The 22,873-nt window shown below is 38.6% G+C and overlaps 4 protein-coding genes, 1 long non-coding RNA gene and 1 pseudogene across 5 annotated transcripts; 1 reads left to right on the top strand and 5 right to left on the bottom strand.

Moving 5' to 3' along the window:
* Positions 1 to 1,353: 1,353 nt before the first annotated feature.
* On the bottom strand, positions 1,354 to 3,565 carry LOC140796086 (L-type lectin-domain containing receptor kinase SIT2-like). Its single transcript, XM_073148949.1, has one exon. It carries the CDS (start codon positions 3,496 to 3,498, stop codon positions 1,504 to 1,506), a length of 1,995 nt encoding a protein of 664 aa, XP_073005050.1. The 5' UTR covers positions 3,499 to 3,565; the 3' UTR covers positions 1,354 to 1,503.
* A 2,376-nt stretch (positions 3,566 to 5,941) lies between these two features.
* LOC140797004 (L-type lectin-domain containing receptor kinase SIT2-like) lies at positions 5,942 to 8,222 on the bottom strand. The gene has a single exon (XM_073150241.1). The coding sequence runs from the start codon at positions 8,084 to 8,086 to the stop codon at positions 6,092 to 6,094; it is 1,995 nt and encodes a 664-aa protein (XP_073006342.1). The 5' UTR covers positions 8,087 to 8,222; the 3' UTR covers positions 5,942 to 6,091.
* Positions 8,223 to 9,849: 1,627 nt separating this feature from the next.
* Positions 9,850 to 12,775, bottom strand: LOC140796566 (L-type lectin-domain containing receptor kinase SIT2-like; annotated as a pseudogene).
* A 2,978-nt stretch (positions 12,776 to 15,753) lies between these two features.
* On the bottom strand, positions 15,754 to 16,725 carry LOC140796055 (EPIDERMAL PATTERNING FACTOR-like protein 2). The gene is made up of 3 exons (XM_073148898.1): positions 16,384 to 16,725; positions 16,271 to 16,305; positions 15,754 to 16,170 (listed from the first exon to the last, which is right to left on the bottom strand). The coding sequence occupies exons 1-3, from the start codon at positions 16,463 to 16,465 to the stop codon at positions 15,937 to 15,939; spliced, it is 351 nt and encodes a 116-aa protein (XP_073004999.1). The 5' UTR covers positions 16,466 to 16,725; the 3' UTR covers positions 15,754 to 15,936.
* Positions 16,726 to 18,343: 1,618 nt separating this feature from the next.
* Positions 18,344 to 21,731, top strand: LOC140796631 (endo-1,4-beta-xylanase 1-like). The gene is made up of 5 exons (XM_073149704.1): positions 18,344 to 18,527; positions 18,906 to 19,261; positions 19,386 to 19,563; positions 19,772 to 20,308; positions 20,478 to 21,731. Exons 1-5 carry the CDS (start codon positions 18,483 to 18,485, stop codon positions 21,594 to 21,596), a joined length of 2,235 nt encoding a protein of 744 aa, XP_073005805.1. The 5' UTR covers positions 18,344 to 18,482; the 3' UTR covers positions 21,597 to 21,731.
* Positions 21,732 to 21,843: 112 nt separating this feature from the next.
* LOC140796633 (uncharacterized) lies at positions 21,844 to 22,873 on the bottom strand. The gene is made up of 2 exons (XR_012110495.1): positions 22,755 to 22,873; positions 21,844 to 22,261 (listed from the first exon to the last, which is right to left on the bottom strand). It is a non-coding gene; the product is annotated as an uncharacterized lncRNA (long non-coding RNA).

The raw sequence follows: 22,873 nt of genomic DNA on the forward strand, positions 1-22,873 counted from the left end.
TTCATCGAAACCTTCGTGCTGAAACAACACCAGAGCACTAAAAGGCACATCGCCTCCAAGTATTATTGCATCACTTGGTGCAACGGATGTGAACAAAGTAGGCCAAGATTTAATACCATCTCTGTCTCCTTCACCATGTAGACTTGTCCCAATCTTGAGTCTTGCGTGTTAAGGATCGAGCCTTTATGCCAATTCTCTAAACGTGGTCTTGAAGGAGAAGATTTTACTAAGAGGAGATGGATGGAAAGCATGGCCTTTCTTCTCGCCGGTGTTGTTTGTTAGTGAGATTGCACCAGTGAGTCCGTTGAAGACAATTTCGTCATCCCCAGTAGAGACTGCAAGATTTAGGAAGAGGAAAGGGAAAAAGAAAACTTGAGAAGCGTGGCTAAGAAGAATAGAGTACAATTTTGCTAGTATATAGTTATTCGGTAGAATAATTTATACCATTACAAGCCTCCAACTATACTATAAGTTACATCACTTTTTTTATTCTCAATTTGGAAGCATATTAATCCGTCACTGGCTTACAAGCCCTTATCCATACTATAAATAAGGCCAATTTAATTTTATCTTTTTTTCCTAGAATAAAATTACCTTTTTCCATCTCCTGCACTTATAATCTCACGTATAATGCTATTATTATTTATTCATTTTTAAAAGTTCTTAGTATTGTAAATATTATTAAAATAAAAAGTAAGTTATTAAGAGCTTAACTACTTGTAGGCTTAATATATTCATTTTAGAGAAAAATTGAGAATATATGAGAGAGAATTTGAAATACGAGTATCATTATTATTTTGATGTAATATAAATTTTTTTTCAAAAATAGTTACCCTTTTAGGAAAAATAAGTATTATTATTAAATTTATAAGACATAAATGTAAATTATTTTAAAGGTGAAATTATAATTTGAGAAAAAAAAAATAAATCCACTTATTTATATTTTCTCTCTCCAGTTTTATTTATGAACTTGGCTTAAAAAATAGTATTTAATTACTGAAAACGATTAGAGATCCGTAAATAAATTGGGAGACCAACCCATAACTCAAACAAAGCGCGGAATAATGCCGTCCATATTTGCTGCTCTTGTAGCCAATCATAGGATGCAAAGCACCCAATTGCAGAGAAATTACTGCAATTGGCGTAGCAGGCGACGTTTCGCTGCTGTACTAGACTAGACTTGGTCATATAGCTTGATATCTTCAGGCGACGTCATACAAACTTGTTAGAGGTTTGGACTGTGGCATTACTCCATTCCATAGTAGTTAGTTTGATATCAGGATATTAAAAAAAAAATTTCTCTAAAAATTCTTCAATTCCAGGATCTAAGTAGGAATCAACAGGAGCAGACACTGTTCTACTAAATAGCTTCCTAATATTAATTCTGGGTGATATGCATACATTGTATATTGAGGTTATTGCTAAGGCTGTTATAGTAATTAGCGTAACACTAACAAGAAAGCAGGTAAGGACTATATATCACCACTCTATCCTCATCTACAATCATCTTTCTCCAGAGAGAAGAGATACAGTTGAATAGGAGAGGTCGGGCATGAGACGATCATCGAAACCTTGGTGCTGAAGCAGGGCCAGATTACTAAAGCTCATATAAGTAGGTGATAACTCAGGGAGCGGCACATGGCCATCCAAGTATTGCATCACTTGGCGCATGCTAGGCCTAACTGAAGGCAATGGATTGGAACAAAGTACTCCGAGTTTTAATACCATCTCTGCCTCCACCACCACGTAGACTTGTCCCAATCTTGAGTCTAGTGTGTTAAGGATCGAGTCGTTATGCCAATTCTCTACCACCCAATCCGCCAGAACAAGGTGCTCATCTGGTGCTCTCTGCTCTACTGGCCTCCTTCCACAAGCAACTTCTAATATGAAAGAACCAAAGGCGAAAACATCGGTGAGAGTTGTCGCCTTGCCAGTTCTTGCAAGCTCTGGAGCGAGATAACCCATGGTTCCGACGACATGGGTGGTTTGCGGATCAGTTCCATGATCATATAATCTTGCTAGACCAAAATCACCTAATCTTCCATTCATCTCGCTGTCTAGTAGAACATTGCTTGCCTTAATGTCTCTGTGAATAATAACTTGCTCCCACTCCTCATGCAGATATAGAAGACCTGATGCCACCCCTTTAATGATCTGGAACCTCCTATCCCAGTCAAGAGTTGGCTTAGTTCTGTCATATAAGTATTTGTCCAAGCTACCATTTGGCATGAAGTCATAGACCAAGAGCAGTTCTCCTTTACGCCGGCAGTAACCCAGTAATTGCACTAGGTTTCGATGGCGAAGGCGGCCCAAGCTCACGATCTCTGCTACAAATTCCTTCATCCCTTGCCTTGACTCATGAGACATTCTCTTCACTGCAACCTCCATTTTTGATGCGGTTAGCACCCCTTTGTACACTCTTCCAAATCCTCCTCTACCAAGTAGTTCATTGTCCTTGAATCCATTGGTAGCTCTGAACAAATCTTTGTACAAGAAGCGGTGAGGTCCATACTCGACCTCCCAATCTTCGAGCAGCTCTGCGAATTTGATTCTTCTCCTCACAACGAAGAAAGCAGCAGCGACGATCACTAGTAGAAAAGCAAATGAAGCTAAAGGCAATGAAATGCGCAAGGCCTTAGCCTTAGATCTTCCTTTAGGTCTTGTGCGAGGAAGGGAAGGTAATTTTGAGTAGTCCAGTTTTTGAGCAATTCCATTCATCTTAAAGCTCCATCCAAGAACATAGTGAGTTGTCAGGACAGAACCAGTTGAAGAGGAGAATCCAACATACATGGTTTCGAACAACACATTTGAAAGATTTACAGTGGAAGACAACAAAGGCTTACTGGGTTTGGGAATTCCTAAAGGAGATAAGGTGACATTTACTTGCATCTTTTCACCATCGTAGTCCACCCATACTTGCATGGCTTTGCCACTGATAAGGGTCAGGGTTTTAAACAAGCCAGTATCATCAGCGTAGTAGCCAGCAGTGCGAGAATTATTGGATATCAAGCTATTGATATCAATACCAACATGGTTATCATCAATATCATGGAATTCAGGGCTATTGATTGTATCAAGCTCGATGGCAAATATATGATTTGTTCGATTGCCATTGTTGTTCATATTGAAAAGTCCCAAGTACGTGCTTGGAAAAGCATTAGAAAGATTGGTGGTGGGAGAGATCAAGAAGACAATTCCATGACCACCAAGGTTGGCATACTCAGGGATGATGGCAAACGCATAGGTGGTAGAGAAGGAGAAGACTTTACCATCAGAAGAATTCTGAAAGCTGAAAAGGGATGGATGGAAAGCGTGGCCCATCGTCTGGCTTGTGTTGTTGGTCAGCTCTAGGAGGCCATTAGATGTGATTGATGCTACTCCATCAACCTTCAGGTTTGCACCAGGAAATCCATTGTAGATAAATCCATCTTCACTTGCAGAGACTGCAAGATTTACGACTAGATTGAGGAAGAGGAAGGCCAAGTTCTGGAGGAGCATAGCTAAAAAGGAATCTTTAAAGGAAGAGAAACACGGAAATAAGATCTGTTGAGAACTTTAAGCAAGTGATCAGTACCAATGGCGTGACGGATGGCGATGGGGAGTGAAGGGCTTAGAATTCGGGTAGCAGTTTCCGGATTTGCATGGACTAAAGATTCAGTTGAATATGGAGCCATCAACTTATGGACCTTCATTGTTTATGGCTTCGATATTTTCTGAAATATGTGACGAAATATAAGCTCCAAGACTCGAGAAGGACAAGGACAAGTCTTGGTCTAAAGTCCAGATTTTTTTTTTCTTCCCTGAAAGGAAGGTGAAAGAGAGAGAGAGAGAACCGCTCTGAAATTTTACTGAAAGAGATCAAGTAATTATAGAACATGCAAAATCCTGTCATCTAGAAAGAGCATTAATCAACTCCTTTGTCCAGTAACAATTAATGAGGCCTGGTTCAGTTGGACAAAAGGTTTCTTAACATACAAGTTCTCCCTGTATTTCTTTTTTTTCTCAAAAAAAGTGCTCCTTAGTTCGAATCATGTCTGTGGCATTGCATAAACAGCTGCAAGGCTTGCATCGTGCATCTACATTCATTTACAAGAGAGAAAAAAAAATTCCTGACATGATATTCCCTAGATAAAAGTAATAAACCTAAAATAACAGAAAAAAAAAAAAGAAACAAGTATGCGCCAATGGAGTTTTAGTCCTATGCATATAAGAGCATCTCCAATGCTTGCTCCATATTTGGAGCCTTAGAGCAAGAGCCCGGTGCACTCCAATGCACCGGGCTCCATATATATTATAAAATAATATAATATATATTATTATATTAGCTATTTAAAATTGCTTAATAGATCATCTTAGCGTTATTATTTTTTATTAAAAAATATATGGTTAGAAAACTCTCATCGAGATCTTTAAAATAAGATTAATATTCAATAGTTTTAGAAGTAATTTTAAATTACTAATTTTTTAATTAAACGCATTGAAATTACATTACACGAAATAAACATCGAAATACGCATTACATGTCATTAACTAAAAATATCAAAATTACATTACCTAAAATAAGCAAAAATTAACCAAACATAATAAAAGCAATAGATGTTTAATATTTTGGTCATTGAAGAGCTTGAAGCCAATAATGGTGAACGATTTCAACGATTCCTTGCGCGACATAGGAAGATCCAAGATAGAGAGGCTCATTTTGAGCTTCGAAATGCACTAATTGAACACTTATGGAAGAGGCACGGGAATGAAGGAATATAAATTTTAATGTAATTTTTATTTGATGTATTTCATTTTTAATATATTTCATGTTTGATGTATTTCATATCTAATGTATTTTAATTTTTAATATTTACATTGGGGATAATTTTGAGTAATTATATTTTAGGATACATAATTTATTAGACTCATTTTTATAAATAATAAAAAAAATTAAATTTAAATTAACTTAAAAATAATTTAATATTAGACACATTTTTATAAATAATAAAAAAATTAAAATTAAAATTAACTCAAAAGTAATTTAATATTAGACTCATTTTAAAGGTCTCGATGAGACCTTTCCGATGGTATTTTTTTTGTTAAAAATCGATTAGTAAAACTAATTATATGCTTAGCTTAACTAACTAAATTATTTAACAAAGGATACAAATGGAATTAAAATTATTGAATATAACACTTATTAGGCAATTTTGATATTTTCAAAAAGTTGATGTGACAAATGGAGCCCGGCTCCATTTTCATGGTGGGGCTCCAAATTTGGAGCCCCACTATTCATGGCTCCAAATTTGGAGCCCCATATAGAGCCCGGTTGGAGCTCCACCGGGCTCCAAATTTGGAGATTTGGAGCCCGATTGGAGATGCTCTAAATTCTTTGTCTTAATAAACCAAATGAATTAAAATTGAAAGGAAAAAAAGAAGATCTGGAGCCAGTCTCTGACAGCCAATACCCTAACTGTAGATATTCTGTTGTCAGATTTAGTTAAAAAGATGACATATATATGACGCAAGGTTGAGCAGATCACTCCCTAGATTTCAAAACTTGTCCCTGTCAACGACCTTGCAGGATAAGGGGCATAATAGAAAAAGATTTTCTCCAAAAAGTTGGAAGCTTCGAGCTGGGTGATAACCTTCTTGGTACAATCAACCCTAGCCTAGAAAGAATGAGATTTTGGAATTTGGATTGTCTCTAATGTATTGGATATTTGGATATAACTAATGATAAACAACTGCCACCTAATTTTGCTAAAAGAAACATCGACACAATTGATGAGAAACATGGTAATCCCATATCAGAGTTAGATAATGGAAATTTTTTACTTCAAGCCTACCCAATGAAAAAAGGAATAACAAAAGTAAATTTAAAGATAGAAAGATAAACGAAAACTACTGTAGGATCTATATAATCTACAACATTTCAAGTTTTCAGACACTGTCGTAGTAAGTAGAAACTAACTTCCTGATATTAATTCTGAGAGATGTACATTGTATATCCAAGTTACTGCTGACACCGTTGTAGAACTTGTGATAGCAACAAAGAGGCGGATAAGAACTATATATCACATATCAATCTTTGTCTACTATTCTAGTATCATCTTCCTCCTGAGATAGCAGATACAGTTGAAACAGAAGAGGGATAAGACATGAGACAATCATCGAAACCTTCGTTTTGAAGCAACGCCAGAACACTAAAGCTCAGATAAGTAGGCGATAACTCAGGAATTGGTGCATTGCCATCCAAGTATTGCATCACTTGGCGCATGGTAGGCCGAGCTGAAGGCAATGGATGTGAACAAAGTAATCCAAGTTTTAATACCATCTGTGCCTCCTCCACCATGTAGACTTGTTCCAATCTTGAGTCTAATGTGTTAAGGATCGAGCCCTTACGCCAATTCTCCACCACCCAATCCACCAGAACTAGGTGTTCATCTTGTGCACTCTGCTCTACTGGCCTCCTTCCACAAGCAACTTCTAATATGAAAGCACCAAAGGCAAAAACATCAGTGAGAGCGGTTGCCTTGCCAGTTCTTGCAAGCTCTGGAGCGAGATAACCCATGGTTCCGACGACATGGGTGGTTTGCGGATCAGTTCCATGATCATATAATCTAGCTAGACCAAAATCACCTAATCTACCATTCATCTCACTGTCTAGTAGAACATTGCTGGCCTTAATGTCTCTGTGAATCACAACTTGCTCCCACCCCTCGTGCAGATATAGAAGACCTGATGCCACCCCCTTGATGATCTGGAACCTCCTATCCCAGTCCAGAGATGGCTTAGTGCTGTCATACAAGTATTTGTCTAAGCTACAATTTGGCATGAAGTCGTAAACCAAGAGCAGTTCTCCTTTACGCCGGCAGTAACCCAGTAATTGCACTAGATTTCGATGGCGAAGGCGGCCCATGCTCACAATCTCTGCGACAAACTCCTTCATCCCTTGCCTTGACTCATGAGACACTTTCTTTACTGCAACCTCCAATTTTGAAGTGGGTAGCACTCCTTTGTAGACTCTTCCAAAACCTCCTATACCAAGTAGCTCTTTGTCCTTGAATCCATTGGTAGCTACGAACAGATCTTTGTACAAGAAGCGGTGAGGACCATATTCGACTTCCCAATCTTCAAGCAGCTCTGCGAATTTGACTCTTCTCCTCAGGAAGAAGAAAACAACAGCGACAATCACTAGTACAAAAGCAGATGAAGCCAAAGGCAATGAAATATCCAAGGCCTTAGATCTTCCTTTAGGTCTTGTGCGAGGAAGGGAAGGTAATTTTGAGTAGTCGAGTTTTTGAGCAATTCCATTCATCTTAAAGCTCCATCCAAGAACATAGTGAGCTGTCAGGACAGAACCAGTTGAAGAGGAGAATCCAACATACATGGTTTCCAACAACACATTTGAAAGATTGACAGTGGAAGACAACAAAGGCTTACTGGGTTTGGGAATTCCTATAGGAGATAAGGTGACATTTACTTGCATCTTTTCACCATCATAATCCACCCATACTTGCATGGCTTTGCCACTGATAAGGGTCAAGTTATTAAACAAGCCAGTATCAGCAGCATAATAACCAGCTGTGTGTGAATTGTTGGATCTCAAGCTATTGATATCAATACCAACATGGTTATCATCAATATCATGGAACTCAGAGCTGTAAATCGTATCAAGTTCAACGGCGAATACATGATTTGTTAGGTTGCCGTTGTTGTTTATATTGAAAAGGCCTAAGTACTGGCTCGGCAAGGCATTAGAGAGGTCTGTGGTTCGAGAGATCAAGAAGGCAATTCCATGGCCACTAAGGTCCACATACTCGGAGAGGATGGCGAAAACAAAGGTAGTGGAGAAGGAGAAGATTTTACCATCCGAGGAGTTCCGAAATGTAAGAGAGGAAGGATGGAAAGCGTGGCCCTTCTTCTGCCTTGTGTCGTTGGTTAGCCTTAGGAGGCCATTGGATGTGATTGATGCTATGCCATCAAGCTTCAGGTTTGCACCAGGAAAGCCATTGAAGAATAATTCATCTTCACTTGCAGAGACTGCAAGAGTTAGGAGGAGTATTTGGAGGAAGAAGATGGCCCAAGTCCTGAGGAGCATTGCTATAAGGGAACCTTTCAAGAGAAACACAGAGACAAGTTCCCTTTATAACTTAAAAGCAAGCTTTCAGACTTCGATGGATCAAACTTTAATTCAGTGAAAACAATGAAAAGGAATGAGAACGTGGGGCGACTAATGGACTTTCAATCTTGATGGCTCGATCTTGTTTTTAGTAGGTGATCGACTTGAAGCGCCAAGACTTTAGGACAAAGAAAAATCTACAAGTCTACAATCTGAACAATTTTTTATTCCCTGGACCAGCCCAAGAAAAAGACAGCACTGAAGCTTCGATGAAAATAATTGAAAGAGGTCAAATACGGCGTAGACAATCCTGTGATCTAGAAAGAATATTAATCAACTTCATTGCTTAGTTGCAATGAGCACTAGCTCGGATGGGTAAGGAGTTTCTTGACATACAAATGCTCCTTATTAGCTCAAATCTCAAAGATGCTTCTCAAACCTATTCCACGATGTAGGAATTATTCATCAATCATGAAGTCTTCTTAAAATAATAGCGATAGTCTCTTTTCTTACGGGAAAAATCACATCACCGAGTTGTGACAATGGATAGAGAAAGGATTCCTAACACGATATATCGTAGATTAAAATAATCCAGCGGCAGTGACAGAATTTAGTCATATGCAGATAAGTTCACACTCTTAGTTACTTATGGAATTTTAAAAAAAGTAATTATGGTATAAATCTCATTATCGTAGATTATAATAACTAAAGAATGACTTAGACTTATACTAGTATAATAATTATTATTTCTTTCTTCTTTCACTTCATACATCCAAATTGTTTTAGTTTAATAGCAACAAATTACTACTTTCTCTCTTTAAGAGTATTTTGTCTATTGGATTAAAATTTCACCAATTTTTAATATAATAATATTACTTATTTTTATTACTTTAACATTAACTTTATATCACATATAGGGTTAGTCAAAAAAGTTTGCAGCCTCGTGAGGCTTGTAAACTCGCTCTAATTCTAAATGAGCCGAGCTTGTTTTCTTTAACTCAAAAATTTAACTGGTCCAATCAGAGCTAGAGTCAACTCAATATGTATATATATATATAGTTCTGCTTATATATCTAAAATTATTCTAGCACATAGTTGGTTAAAATACTTTTATCCTTACCCAAGGCAATATTATGTTGTATTTTAGATATGAGCCACTCTGAGCTGACCTAAGCCAACTCGGTACTTGTGCAAGCCGAGTCGAGCCCCTATTAGCTAGCTCGTCTCAAGCTCAGCCGATCTAGAGCATTCTCCATCATATAAATGTTTTCATTATTTAATTGTTTAAAATGACTGATGAAAGACGCATTCATAAGCCATAATGCCTACTAATCAAAACCTCATATACTTCAACCATGTAATATTATTAACAAGATATGTACAACTATCACAAATCTTGCCCCAGGAAGAACTTGCAAAGACAAAATTAAGTTAAAAAACAAGTTCAATGATTGAGCAAGAATTCCTAATTAGGCACAAGCACAACAAATATGGAGTTTCTCTGTTCTAAATTTTTGAAGATACATCCTATACAAAGAAATGAAATTAATGGTCATGGCAGCATAGCCTTCGAGTTCTATGTAGACCCACTAATTATCCAACTAGTCAACCAAAAACACTCTTCTGTCGTATGAACTTCCTTGCAGTCAGATACTGGTTGATGGCCTAGTTGACTAAGAGTACTTTCCTCGATCTATACGCTGGTCAAGCTCAGTGTTTCATCAATCATGAACCCAATTCACTTTTCTGTAGATAGGTTGTGGGTAGATACTTAATAAGATGGCAAAGTTAATTACAACAAGGCTTTGAACAACAGGAACAATCTTCCGAAGATCATATCTCCTACCTTAATATCCTAACTATCATATGCCCCCCGAAAGATCAGATCCAGTTGCCACCGAGGAGGGAAATGATGTAAGATTGCAAATGAAATTATCATTTTGAGGCAATACCAGACTGCTAAAGCTCTGGTAAGCTGGTGATAATTCAGGAAGCTGCATTCCACCATCCAGGTATTGCATCACCTGGCGAATGCTGGGCCTAGACGTGGGCAGTGGATGCGAACAAAGCAGTCCAAGCTTCAGCACCATCTTTACCTCTTCCAGCACATATTCTTCTCTCAACCTTGGGTCCATTGTGTTGACAAGTGAACCCCCTCGCCAGTTCTCTAACACCCAATCCAATAAAACAAGGGGTTCACCCTGTGCAGTTGGCTCTACTGGCCTTCTTCCACAGGCAACCTCCAAGATGAAAGCACCGAAGGCAAACACATCAGTGCCAGTACTGGCCTTGCCAGTCCTCGCAAGCTCTGGAGCGAGATAACCTATGGTTCCGACAAATCGGGTAGTCTGGGGATTGGTTCCGTGATCATATAATCTAGCTAGAACATTGCTTGCCATTCATTTCACTGTCTAACAGTTCATTGCTTGCCTTAATGTCTCGGTGAATGACAACTTGTTCCCAGTTTTCATGGAGATAAAGAAGACTTGACGCCACTCCTTTGATGATTCGGAACCTCAGATCCCAGGCAAGAGTGGGTTTATCTTGATCATACAAGTACATGTCAAGGCTACGATTGGGCATAAAATCATAGACCCAAGAGTAGCTCTCCTTTTCGCCTGCAGTAGCCCAATAGCTGCACAAGGTTCCGATGACGAAGGCGACCGATGCTCACGATCTCAGCTACAAACTCTTTCATCCCCTGTCTTGATTCGTGAGAGACCCTCTTCACCGCGACCTCCCTTTTAGATGTGGGCAGCACTCCTCTGTAAACCTTCCCAAAGCCTCCTACACCAAGAAGCTCGCTGTCATTAAATCCATTGGTGGCTCTGCATAACTCCTTATATGAAAATCGGTGACTCTCATAGATGACCTCCCAATCATCTTGTAGCTCTTCATATTTGAAACTCCTCCTCATGGTGAAGAGAAGAGTGAAAACCATCATTAGCACAAAAGCAAACAAAGATGAAGGCAACCAAATTTCCAAAGTATTTGGTCTGTCTTTTGACCTTGCACGAGGGAGTGAAGGTAACTTTGAATAATCAAGTGATTCAGCTATTCCATTCATCTTAAAGCTCCAACCAAGAATGTAGTGTGATGTCAAGACAGAACCTGTTGAAGAGGAGAAGCCAATATACATGGTTTCGAACAACACAGTTGAAAGATTGACGGTGGAAGACAATAGAGGCCTTTTAGGTTTTGAAATCCCGATAGGAGATATGGTGACATTTATCTGCATCTTTTCACCATCATAGTCCACCCATACTTTCTTGGCTGGGCCACTGGTAAGGCTCAAGGTTTTAAACAAGCCAGTATCATCAGCATAATAGCCAGCAGTATGAGACTTGTTGGATTTCAAGATATTGATGTCAATTCCAACATGGTTATCATCAATATCCTGGAACTCAGAACTATAAATTGTATCGAGTTCAATGGCAAATATATGGTTTGTTGTGTTGCCATTGTTTTCTATATTGAGAAGGCCCAGGTATTGGCTTGGCAAGGAATTGGAGAGATTTAAGGATGGAGAGATCAAGAAGACAATTCCATGCCCACTAAGGTCATAAAACTCAGATATGATTCCAAACATGAAAGTGGTGGAAAATGTGAAGATGTTACCATTAGAAGAGTTCCGGAAGTGAAGAGGGGATGGATGAAAGGCGTGGCCTTTCATTTGACTCGTGTTGTTTGTTATCCTTAGGAGGCCATCTGATGTAATTGATGCTATCCCATCAAGGGTGAGGTTAGCACCAGTGAACCCATTGAACGTAAATTCGCCTCCACTTATAGGGACTACAGGATGTAGTAGGAGAAGAAGGAAAGCAAAAATAATAAGAAGCATAGCTAAAACCCTTCAAACTGAAAGAATCTTAAAGAATAAAAGTGGTGAAAAACAGTCAAAGATCCATTCAGAATTCTAGACTTCCATATTTGGATGGAGAGGAGAGGTATTGATTCCAAATGTAGGAACAAAATCATGAGAAATGGACACACTATTCAGTGTATTATGAACCTGCAAAGTTCAATCTTAACCGCTTTGATATCTGCTGCAGTAGATGAGCTAATCTAAAACCCAGACCTCGAGGATAGGAACAATAGTTGATCCCTGAGGAGGTACTGCTCCGACATTTCACTGCAAGCCAACTCTAAAAATAAAAGATTATGACAACCGATGGATCAGTCTACAACAAAATTAAGGGCCTAATAGAAAGAAATTGAGGTCTATAATCTTGTCAACTTAATATATGTTAACTCTAGTCATGGCTGGTCGAGTTGTAACAAGGGAAAGCGAAAGGAGTCCATATATAACATTGCACTTCATAAAATAAGATGACCAGAAATTGACCTAAAATTAAATATAGAGAGGATCAGGTCATCCCGCACGCATTACCTGCTTCTAAGAAAATTTCTTGCCTTAAGAAATCCAACTAAGATAAGTCTTTCCATTTTATAAACATTTCTGAGAGTTATAACATAAAGATGAGAACATCCAGTAGAGTTTAGAATAGTTGCTCGTGCTATCTGTATTGTCATTTTTGTCCCATCAAGAGCCTGTTTTCAGCATTAATGTGAATGGCAATGAACGGCTTCATTAGGCATACTATCTACAGGTCAAAGCCATAACATTACTGAGAATTATATGTTCTAAAATAGATTTATGCCCATGAAGAAAAGGAAGATGTCAAATTAAGCAAAAGAAAAGTATGAAACATTCAGCCAGAATTTCTAATTAGCCATCAAATACATAATGGTATTCATTGTTCCATAGATGCCATCATCTTTGTGAATATGTAGCATAATAATATGAGAGAGACACAAATTACCCAAGAGAACCAGAAGCCAAGAGAATACTCGATTAGAGGTGCCACTCAATAGCAAAGAATGTGTTATTTACCAAATCAAGTAATTAATCATGCTAGTCATGAGGGCATTTATTGCAACACCTGAATGACTTGAACAAAGTTTTGCACAAATTACCTGTCTGCTCTGCAAGCATGTCCATCAATGTCTAGAAGATTTGCTATGGTACCATGAGGTTGATGAGCGTTTACATTCTTATAGCATCAAAATGTAGAGGTACCTACAAAAATAATAGAAAAAGAAAAGCACTCATAAAACAGATGAATTACTCTAATAGAAGAAGAACATCCTTACAGTTAAAACAATGTGTAGCAGACAGTGAAAATAATAGACCTATATGGCTAAATTTGATATAGTTTTTGAACCAGTTGGTTAGAGCTCAGACAAACGCTAACAGGATTTTCTTGCTTTACCTTATTTGAAGCGTCTTAACTTTCTTCGATGAGATCCCGAATGTTTATTATAATTGCACTAGATAATCTTAACTCTTCAGACAACCTAGCATAGCCAGAAAACTTCGACACCCCCCACAAGAAATTGTACAAAGGCTTGATTTCAAAGTAAATTCTCAGAACGAAGGACACAACTTCAGAAGATTCAGATAGGAAACAAGTATGGACATATGTGACAGTATAAAACACGACAAGATGCAAGGGATCCAAGACACATCTTATCCTCAATGATATAACTCAATAGAATCCAATATGCATGCTACAATATATCCAATTCTGCATTCATCCATGAGATGGCAGTATAAATGACTTCTGTAACGGATGCTCGGGAAAGAGGAAAAAAAAATAGCAGCCTCACAATTTAGACATATATCCACGCCCTCACTTTTACATTATAATTTATTACATTTAGCAAAATTCCATTCCGTTCTCATTAGCGCATTTCCTCATACCACTAAAATGCAGGATATCAATCGTCCCATTGCATGATAGCAAAACGAAAGTTGTAAATAATACAGTACTTCCCCTAGTTCCTAAATCCTTGTCGACATTTTCTAAGCCTTAAAGAGGCAAATATAGCACTATATGAGATCAATGTGACTCACTCGATGCTGTGTTATAATTAAATAAATATGTAGACAGAGTGACGAACGAGAGAGAAAAGAGAACGAACTGTTGCTTATGGAGAAGACAGCGAGACGAAGGGCCCATAAATCGAGAACTCAAGCTAATGGTCATATCTCTCTTTCTCCTCACAACCGATTCGTCGAACAGGTGATAGGCGCAAAAGAGAGATTTGATCTAACGGCTTCCAAGTGGCTACCTTCGGTTTAATCACAGCCGTCCCTTCCACCCACCTGGCGGCCTTCACGGTGGATCCTTTGCCCGCTCAATCTGATGGACGGTTGAGATGGTCACCAGAGAGGAACCATGTAACTTTTCCGTGTAACCGAATCCGATCGGTCCATTTAAATTTTCCGAATTCCTAATCATGAGATTGATGCACGATAAAGCTAAAGTACACGTGGCTACATGCCAAAGAACCCCCCCAAAAAAATTCAAAAAAAATGTCAAATTGTCCACGTGGACTTTTGAATCGTAATCATGAAATTTTGGCTCGAAAATCCCCATAACATATACGACAATAATTTTTTGTACCATAATTTGGACCCAAAGTGGATCAATAATTCATGAATAGCAATTAGATGTGCTCCCAATTATTCGATGTTATGGTGGTAGAATGAGACGTGTCAACCTAAAACCAATGGCTCGAGTCCCCATTCCACAGCCCAAAAGGCTAAACGACACACGTGGAAAGGGCGGGAGATCATAGCTGCTTACCAACACTAAGCTGCCCAAATTAGTGGTCAAAGTTTTATTGTGGATCGACTACATTACAAATACATGGCTACCCCACACCATTTTGTACTAAATAGTATGACTATGGTTTGTCTCCATACGTATCTCACTCAATTAAACTTATCTTTTTCCATATTTATATCATGTTAGTTCAAACATTATTTAGAAGTAATCTAAACAATCTACTATAAATGCTATTAGTTTGGTTCTTCTTTGGATTTATATAGCATTGTCTTATGTCCTCCAAAATTGAAAAGGCCCCATGGAACAGCCCTACCCACATGGATCTTCCTAAAAAGCAGTCAATGGATCCAATAGCTTCAATCTAGGACAACTCCTCAATCAATCATGGAAGATGGATGGATCTTTCTGCATCTGGACAGTGGGGGAAAAATATATCAACTCTTAATTTCCAGCCAAAAAGTTTGGGATTTTTCACTTTTGTTGTGAAAGATAACAGTGGTTGGAAGTGGACTGCAGCACTTTTGGCAGTCCTTGATTAGATCCAGAACAGTTAAAACGTTTCCTAGCTACTTGAAAGAATATATATATATATATAGTTAGTTAGTTAGTTAGAAAGATATAATTAAACTAAAAATAGTAATAGGTGCTACCTAGTAGACATCAATGAAAAGGTTCATCAATGCCCTTAAGTCTTGACCTATATATCACTCACTCGGAGTGGAAAGAGGAGCAGAAAACGGGATAGATGGGAAGGATGAACAAGTTCCTTTCTAAGAAACTACATCTCTGAGTACACATGTGGGATTAATTCCACACCTCCCCAAATCGTCCTGCCAATCTATGATTTGCTTGCAATGTGGAGTCTGAGATCACTGCAGGCTTTTTAATCTTATACATTGATAGGACTTTTCATGGCTTGTACTACCTTTGTCGCATGCTATTGTCTGTACCTTGAAGGTATTATAATTCACTCTTCCATCTACATTAGCTGATGTACAATTGCAATCAATATTTCAGCTAATAAACTTTTGCTTTACATTATGTCACAGAAGCATTACAATTCGCACCCAAAAAAAGGGAACAGAGCAGGGATCAAAAACACAAAGAAGAGATCAAAAGAATCTCACATTCCCAAACTATATATATATATATCTATGCACAAAAATCCATATGGGTATCGGTTCTCATTGTGGGCTATGGATCAAAGATCAAATTCCCACACTTGCATTTCCAGCTCAAAGGCTTGTAATTGGAGTGGTCATCAACTCGGTAAGCCAGTGTTGCAAAGATGTGCTTGACTCCAATCCTCAGTTGAGGAACTATGGGCACCTGAACTGCCTCACAATGCCCACATGACATGCATCTCCCTTCACATCTTGGTGGCCTTGATCCTATCAGTGCTCTCACTGCAATCTTATCTCCTCTGTCCTGCTTCCAATCAACCCATCACCCAGTAAAACAACTGAGACTACCAAAAACAAGCCTTTTGAAGGAATTTGGAAGATTTGAATTAGAAAAAAGGGCTCACCTTGGCAAGCTCTAGTAGAGGAAGCAGCGATCTCCCTGCAATAGGACACAATACTTTATATAGAACTCAGAAGGAGAGAGATGGTGGTTGGCTGAAACTTGAAACCGTCTTACCTCCAGATGAATAAACTACTTGAGTGGAGCTCAGGAGGAGAAGCATGGAGAATGTGTTGATGCATTTTAATAAATGGCCCATTATAAATCAATTACAAGGGGAAATTAACAGGAAAACAGAGAGAAGAGGAGGAATGATGTTCTCCAAGTCGCTCCAGCGAGACAGAGAAGAGAATAAATAAGATGATGGCCAGGTACCAAATGCAGTTGAAATAGCTTTATAAAGAGAGTGCGAGACAGAGCGGCAACAAAAAGGACAAGAAGATTATAAAACCAAAGAATAACCTCAGGACCAGAAGATAAAAAGATAAAAGTAGAGGAGGAGTAGAAGGGCCAGAGTTTGTACATAAAATGCCATTGCAAATGGGCAATAGCATTACCACAGTGGAGAGTATAAGAGAAAAAACTCGTGCTCAGATATAGCAAAGGTGGGTCAGTTGTGCGGAATTCCTCCAAGCAGACATGGAGTCACAGCTGTTTCCTTTCAACTGTACCAATTCCCTCACGCCAAAAATAATAATAATTCTCACCTCTATTCCAGCAAGCAGAGTGAGGAATCTTTTGAACATATACATGCATATGCTAACTTTTGAATGTAAACGCAATGTAGCATCTTTTTTCATGAACAGCATAGTGCATGCTACTGCTCAAATGGAATATTATGCGCAGCTATATATCTTAAAATAATTTACACTCTTTACCATATGGCTTTATAATTATACATTTTTAATCCTTCATATGCTATCTTAGATTTTTTTTGGTTTTTTCATTACTGAAAAGAACAGAATATTCTATATGCAACATGGATATTTTAAAAAAAGGACATGTAAGGGTCAAATAATAAATAATCTTGCAGTAAATTTGTTTCAATAATAATAAAATTAGAAGAGATTCTTTATCTTTCTTATTGGGCCGGGCCAAATTCGTAGCCGACATTGATTGGACTCTGGGCCTAGGTCCGAAAAATTGGGTTAGAAGTTTATAATGGATGTTCTTCATTTACCATTGGTGAATCATCAATTTGAAATTTTTTTGCATTACAACAAAATTTTGCTTTGTTTCGAGCATCAATGGGCTTTTACAGTATTATGAAAAATTACGATTCTTTGGATACCTGATGCTTGATCTTATGAGTCTTGTGAAAGGCCGATTGTTTAGTGCAAAGCTCTAGTATCTATCATAAAATAAAATTTCTTTGTACAAATTATGCTCCTGTGTTTATTATGATATACTATGTTTTTACTTGTGATTGTAGACCTTTTAGGGAAGGCATTTCACCATTGCTCCTGCATTTGCTGCACCCAAGTAAGTGCTTGCAGATTTTATGCTCTTTTATATTTTAGTTTTATATATGTTTTATAACCATTTTATGCAACTATCCAACTTTATAAGGCTATGTTTATGAGTTGCAAATAGGATTTTGTTGATGCGTGTACCATAAGATTGCAACTGATTCAATGAGTTTATATAATTTGTTAAGTTGTAAGGTTGTAACTGATTCAATGAGTTTATATAAATTTGCTATGAGATTGCTGTTTCTTTAGGGAATTCTTTGTAACAGATGGTCCTCTGCTGCACTGGACTTATCATGCTTCCTTCATGAAGGAACTAAGTTGCTTTTTTTTTCCCCCTCACAGACCATTTTCCTTTACTCCAAAGGCTCGAGCTCTCTCATAGAACTCAATTACTTACAAGTCTCATGAAACAGGGGAATTTAGTGCACAATCTTAGAATCTAAAGCCTTCTATTAGAATGCAACAATGGGATCATGAGAGAGAAAAGAGCTCCAATATCCAAATACTAAGCTGAAGTAACCATCCACTTTAAGAAAGGATCTTATAACCAATATTTAATATTAAACTTCAAGCACTGCCGCCTCTAGTTTACTTGCAGTGTCAGTATATTTTGGTTGGTCGGTTAATTGGTCTTGTGCTCTTTTCTTTTTTCCTTAGATCTCACTTGAAACCAAGACAGGGACAAAGGATCTCCCGAAATGTTATATATTTGGAGGTGGTTCCAGGGCCTTTCACCCATCAGCCATTTGGTAAGTCTCTCTATTGCTCTTGCCCTCAGTACCTGAGCAAAATTTCCAATATCCTATGGCTGACACACAAGGAAATAGCTGCAGTGTGGAAAGTTCAAAGGTAAGCGTTATGTTTATTTGTCCCTGTTTACTCTAGTTCACAATTTAGTTCGAGGAGTTGGACCCATTGAGTCATTTGGGTTGAGCCACTTGCATTATTATCTTTTTTAATAAAGTATGTTTGATAAGTCCTATATTCATGGAATAGTGATAGATTTTAAGCAGTACATGACGAAGCATGAAATGTGCTACTTATTATTATGAACCTTAATTAGGCAAGGAAGCAGGTCACTTATCTGATATTTGTAAAGGGGAGTGATGGTGCTAAAGAGTAATGCTAAACGGAACGTAATATCATGAAAACTAAAAGGTCAATCTGTTCATAATTTTTTCAACTCAACCAAATAACAACTATGCTGCATCTGTTTCTTGTTTAAAGCAAAAGGAGTTAAATTCTAGTTGCATTGCCGATGGAGATGAGAACATCATACTGAATCCTGACTTTGAGGATGGCCTGAACAATTGGTCTGGAAGAGGATGCAACATAGTTCTGCAGGACTCCATGGGAGATGGTAAGATAGTTCCATTAAGCGGTAAGCACTTTGTTTCGACAACCGGGCGGACACAGAACTGGCATGGAATTCAGCAAGATATTACAGGCAGGCTGCAAAGAAAGCTTCTTTATGAGGTCACTGCAACTGTAAGGATAGTTGGAAATGTTAGCACATCTGATATTCGCGCTACGCTGTATGTTCAACCAGCAAATGGTCGTGATCAATACATAGGCATCGGCAAGTGAGTACTAATCTTCTGAAACATGTCAAATTCTTCATCATCTTCTGCTTAACCAGAGAAACATCCATATTTGCATTGCAAACATTCTATCTGACCATGTATAACTTTCGATTTTATCTTTCAGTCTGCAGGCATCAGATAAGGATTGGGTGCAGTTGCAGGGGAAATTTCTACTGAATGGTGTTGCTGCCAAAGCTGTTGTATATATAGAAGGCCCACCTGTTGGTACTGATATTCTTCTGAACACTTTAGTGATTAAACATGCAGAGAAGCTCCCACCATCATCCCCTCCTGACTTTGCGGTCAGTTTATTTACATGATTACGAGTTTTTTTTTGGGGGGTGATTAAGTCTTTATCGTATCAGCTAACTCAATTTAATTGTATATTCTCAATTTGTGCTCTGAAATAATATACTCTGTTTGCTAGAAATTTGGATTGTCAATTGGTCTTTTGAAATCGAAGGGAAAATTCTCCCGCCATTTTCTCATTAATGAGCTCTGCTGTGACAGAATGTTCTATATGGAGTAAACATTATCCAAAACAGCAACCTGAGTGATGGCCTAAATGGCTGGTTTCCTCTTGGTCCATGTAATCTAAGCATTGCGAATGGCTCCCCTCGTGTGCTCCCTCCAATGGCAAGAGAATCTCTCGGGCAGCATGAGCCTCTAAATGGAAGCTACATCCTTGTAACAAATCGAACCCAGACTTGGATGGGGCCTTCTCAAACAATTACCGACAAGTTGAGCTTATTTGTAACATACCAAGTATCTGCTTGGGTTCGAGTAGGCTCTCAAAGAAATGGTCCTCAGAATATAAACATCGCGCTCGGAGTCGATAGCCAGTGGATCAATGGTGGCCAAGTTGAAGCTGATGATGATAGATGGTATGAGGTTGGGGGTGCATTCAGAATCGAGAAGCAACCATCAAGAGTCTTAGTTTACGTTCAGGGTCCTGCTGGTGGTGTTGATCTAATGGTTGCTGGGCTTCAGATCTTTCCGGTCAATAGGATAGCAAGATTCAGACATCTAAATAGGCAAACAGACAAGGTAGACTTCCTTGCGAATCTATTCCAATATAATTTGACATCAAAAGGTGTAATCCATTTATTTCTAATTTGTTTGGAAAATTACTCTTTTGGGTTCGACTTGGATTGACGACACTTACTTTAATGTGTTTGTCGATCGTTTGATTTCAAACCTGAGCCTATGCATGCAGGTGAGGAAGCGTGATGTGGTTCTAAAAGTTACAAGCTCGAACGGTGACGCTCTAAATGGCGCAATAGTGAGAGTGAAACAGACGCAGAACAGCTTCCCCTTTGGTTCCTGCATCATGCGAACAAACATAGATAACGAAGATTTCGTCGCCTTCTTCCTCAAAAATTTCAACTGGGCAGTGTTCGGGAATGAGCTGAAGTGGTACTGGACGGAGGCACAGCAAGGAGTGTTGAACTACACGGATGCTGATGAGCTTCTTGATCTGTGCAGCAAGAACGGCATAGAGGTGAGAGGCCACTGCATATTCTGGGAAGTGCAAGGTGCAGTCCAGTCCTGGGTCCAATCTCTCAGCAAGAACGATCTGATGACCGCCGTCCAAAACCGAATTAACGGTCTTCTATCGAGATACAAGGGTAAATTCAGGCACTATGATGTGAACAATGAAATGCTTCATGGCTCATTTTATCAAGATAGGCTGGGTAAAGACATCAGGCCTACAATGTTCAAGACTGCAAGCCAACTTGATCCCTCTGCCACACTCTTTGTGAATGACTACCATGTGGAGGATGCAGCTGATGTTAGAGCAACCCCTGAGGTGTACATAGAGCAAATACTTGGTCTTCAAGACCAAGGTGCACCTGTGGGAGGAATTGGAGTGCAAGGCCATATAGATTACCCTGTAGGACCTATTGTATCCTCTGCATTGGATAAGTTGGGGGTTCTTGGCCTCCCTATCTGGTTCACCGAGGTAGACGTATCATCGACGAACGAATACGTACGAGCTGATGATTTAGAGGTTATGCTGCGGGAGGCGTACGCGCACCCGGCTGTCGAGGGTGTCATGCTATGGGGTTTCTGGGAGCTGTTCATGAGCCGGAATAACTCCCACCTAATTAATGCTGAAGGGGATGTCAATGAAGCTGGCAAGAGGTACCTAGCACTGAAGCAAGAATGGCTATCACATGCTCATGGACATACATCTGACCAAGGGGAGTTCAAGTTCAGAGGCTTCCATGGAACTTACACGGTTGAGGTCTATAGCATGAAGAAGAAATACTCTCAAACTTTTACTGTGGACAAGGGTGACTCTCCTCTGGAAATTGATGTCAGCTTATCATAAACTTACGTTATAATGATTTATACGATACAGAATAACGAGCTACACGCTTGACTTACAAGCTTGGTATGCTCTTGCTCATGTCTCGTGACTATCAACAAGATTTATGGACAAGTTATGTTTGTGCAATTTACAAAAGAAGAATTATTGTGATCATTGTTTAATGGTACATCTCATATCAGCGAGATAAGATGTGATTATGTATCAAAGTGTTTATTACTTTAAATCGATTATATCAACGGAAAACAACTTGAAGGAGAAAACTTCAACTTCTTATAGAATGAGATAATTCAAAATTTACTGAGCTGCAATAATAACGACAAATTATAGGTAACATTACCAACTGCGTTAACATCACAAAAGAAGGGTATATGCATTTCAGAACTATAAAATACAATCCAAAATAACAAAGATCAAACATACCACTATATTCTGTGACTTCAATACTGCGTATGTCATGGAGCAAATCGGTACATGGTATCACCCATAAGTTGCCCTTCCATGTAGAAACCAGCAGCAGCATTATTCTGAGGACGGAACCCATCCATTACAATAAATTGCATGTCCTCTGATGGCTTCCAGTGCCGCTTCCTTTGGTTTATGAACCAATTGTTGATCTGCTTCTGATCAAGGCCAGTTAGTTCCGCCAGCGCAACCTTCTCTGTCTCCTGTGACCACTTCTAATATGCTAAAAAAATGTTTGGACATGCATATAGCTAACACAAAACCAAAGACATAACAAGGACATAGTATAGGAATGCATATATATCTACTTTATGAGTTGTAGAATAATCCTTCTGTATGAATAGGTAAGTAATGATTATCGTATAAGTAATTGCTACTAGCTACTTAAATTAAGCTGCTTTTATATCTTGATCATTTAAAATGAGTCATCTGGCAGGAAAATATATGCCAATGACTAAAGGAACTCAGATTACTTATGAGGATCTGAGCTAGCGCTGGCAGCAATCATTGTAGTTATCTAAATAGGATAGGAATTGTGCTTGCGATTGTGTCCCGAGCACAATTAATCCAGTTTATATATTGTGAGAACATTAAAGTGAGGTATGTTTGATCATACTTGCTAGGGCGAAAAAAAAACATATCATAGAGGTATGTTTGATCATACTTACTACCGCGAAAAAAAAAAACATCTCATACCGATGGATATGGCCATTTATAGTGCAGCTCCCACCAGTTGAGTAGCTTTTGTCGTGCCTCTTTTGGCAGCTTTCCTTTCTTCTTTTTCTTCGAAAGCTCTTTCCTGAGGCTACTTAAGC

Source organism: Typha latifolia, chromosome 10 (assembly GCF_019914945.1).
Source record: "Typha latifolia isolate L0001 chromosome 10, TyphaL0001v2, whole genome shotgun sequence".
NCBI classification, from domain to species: domain Eukaryota; kingdom Viridiplantae; phylum Streptophyta; class Magnoliopsida; order Poales; family Typhaceae; genus Typha; species Typha latifolia.

Coding starts and splice junctions, on each gene's coding strand:
- LOC140797004 (XM_073150241.1), bottom strand. CDS start 8,086: ATGCTCCTCAGGACTTGGGCCATCTTCTTCCTCCAAATACTCCTCCTA.
- LOC140796631 (XM_073149704.1), top strand. CDS start 18,483: ATGGCTGACACACAAGGAAATAGCTGCAGTGTGGAAAGTTCAAAG. Junction 18,528..18,905: donor GCAGTGTGGAAAGTTCAAAG/GTAAGCGTTATG, acceptor TCTTGTTTAAAG/CAAAAGGAGTTAAATTCTAG. Junction 19,262..19,385: donor CAATACATAGGCATCGGCAA/GTGAGTACTAAT, acceptor TTTATCTTTCAG/TCTGCAGGCATCAGATAAGG.
- LOC140796086 (XM_073148949.1), bottom strand. CDS start 3,498: ATGCTCCTCCAGAACTTGGCCTTCCTCTTCCTCAATCTAGTCGTAAAT.
- LOC140796055 (XM_073148898.1), bottom strand. CDS start 16,465: ATGGGCCATTTATTAAAATGCATCAACACATTCTCCATGCTTCTCCTC. Junction 16,306..16,383: donor AGTAGTTTATTCATCTGGAG/GTAAGACGGTTT, acceptor GTCCTATTGCAG/GGAGATCGCTGCTTCCTCTA. Junction 16,171..16,270: donor CTCTACTAGAGCTTGCCAAG/GTGAGCCCTTTT, acceptor GATTGGAAGCAG/GACAGAGGAGATAAGATTGC.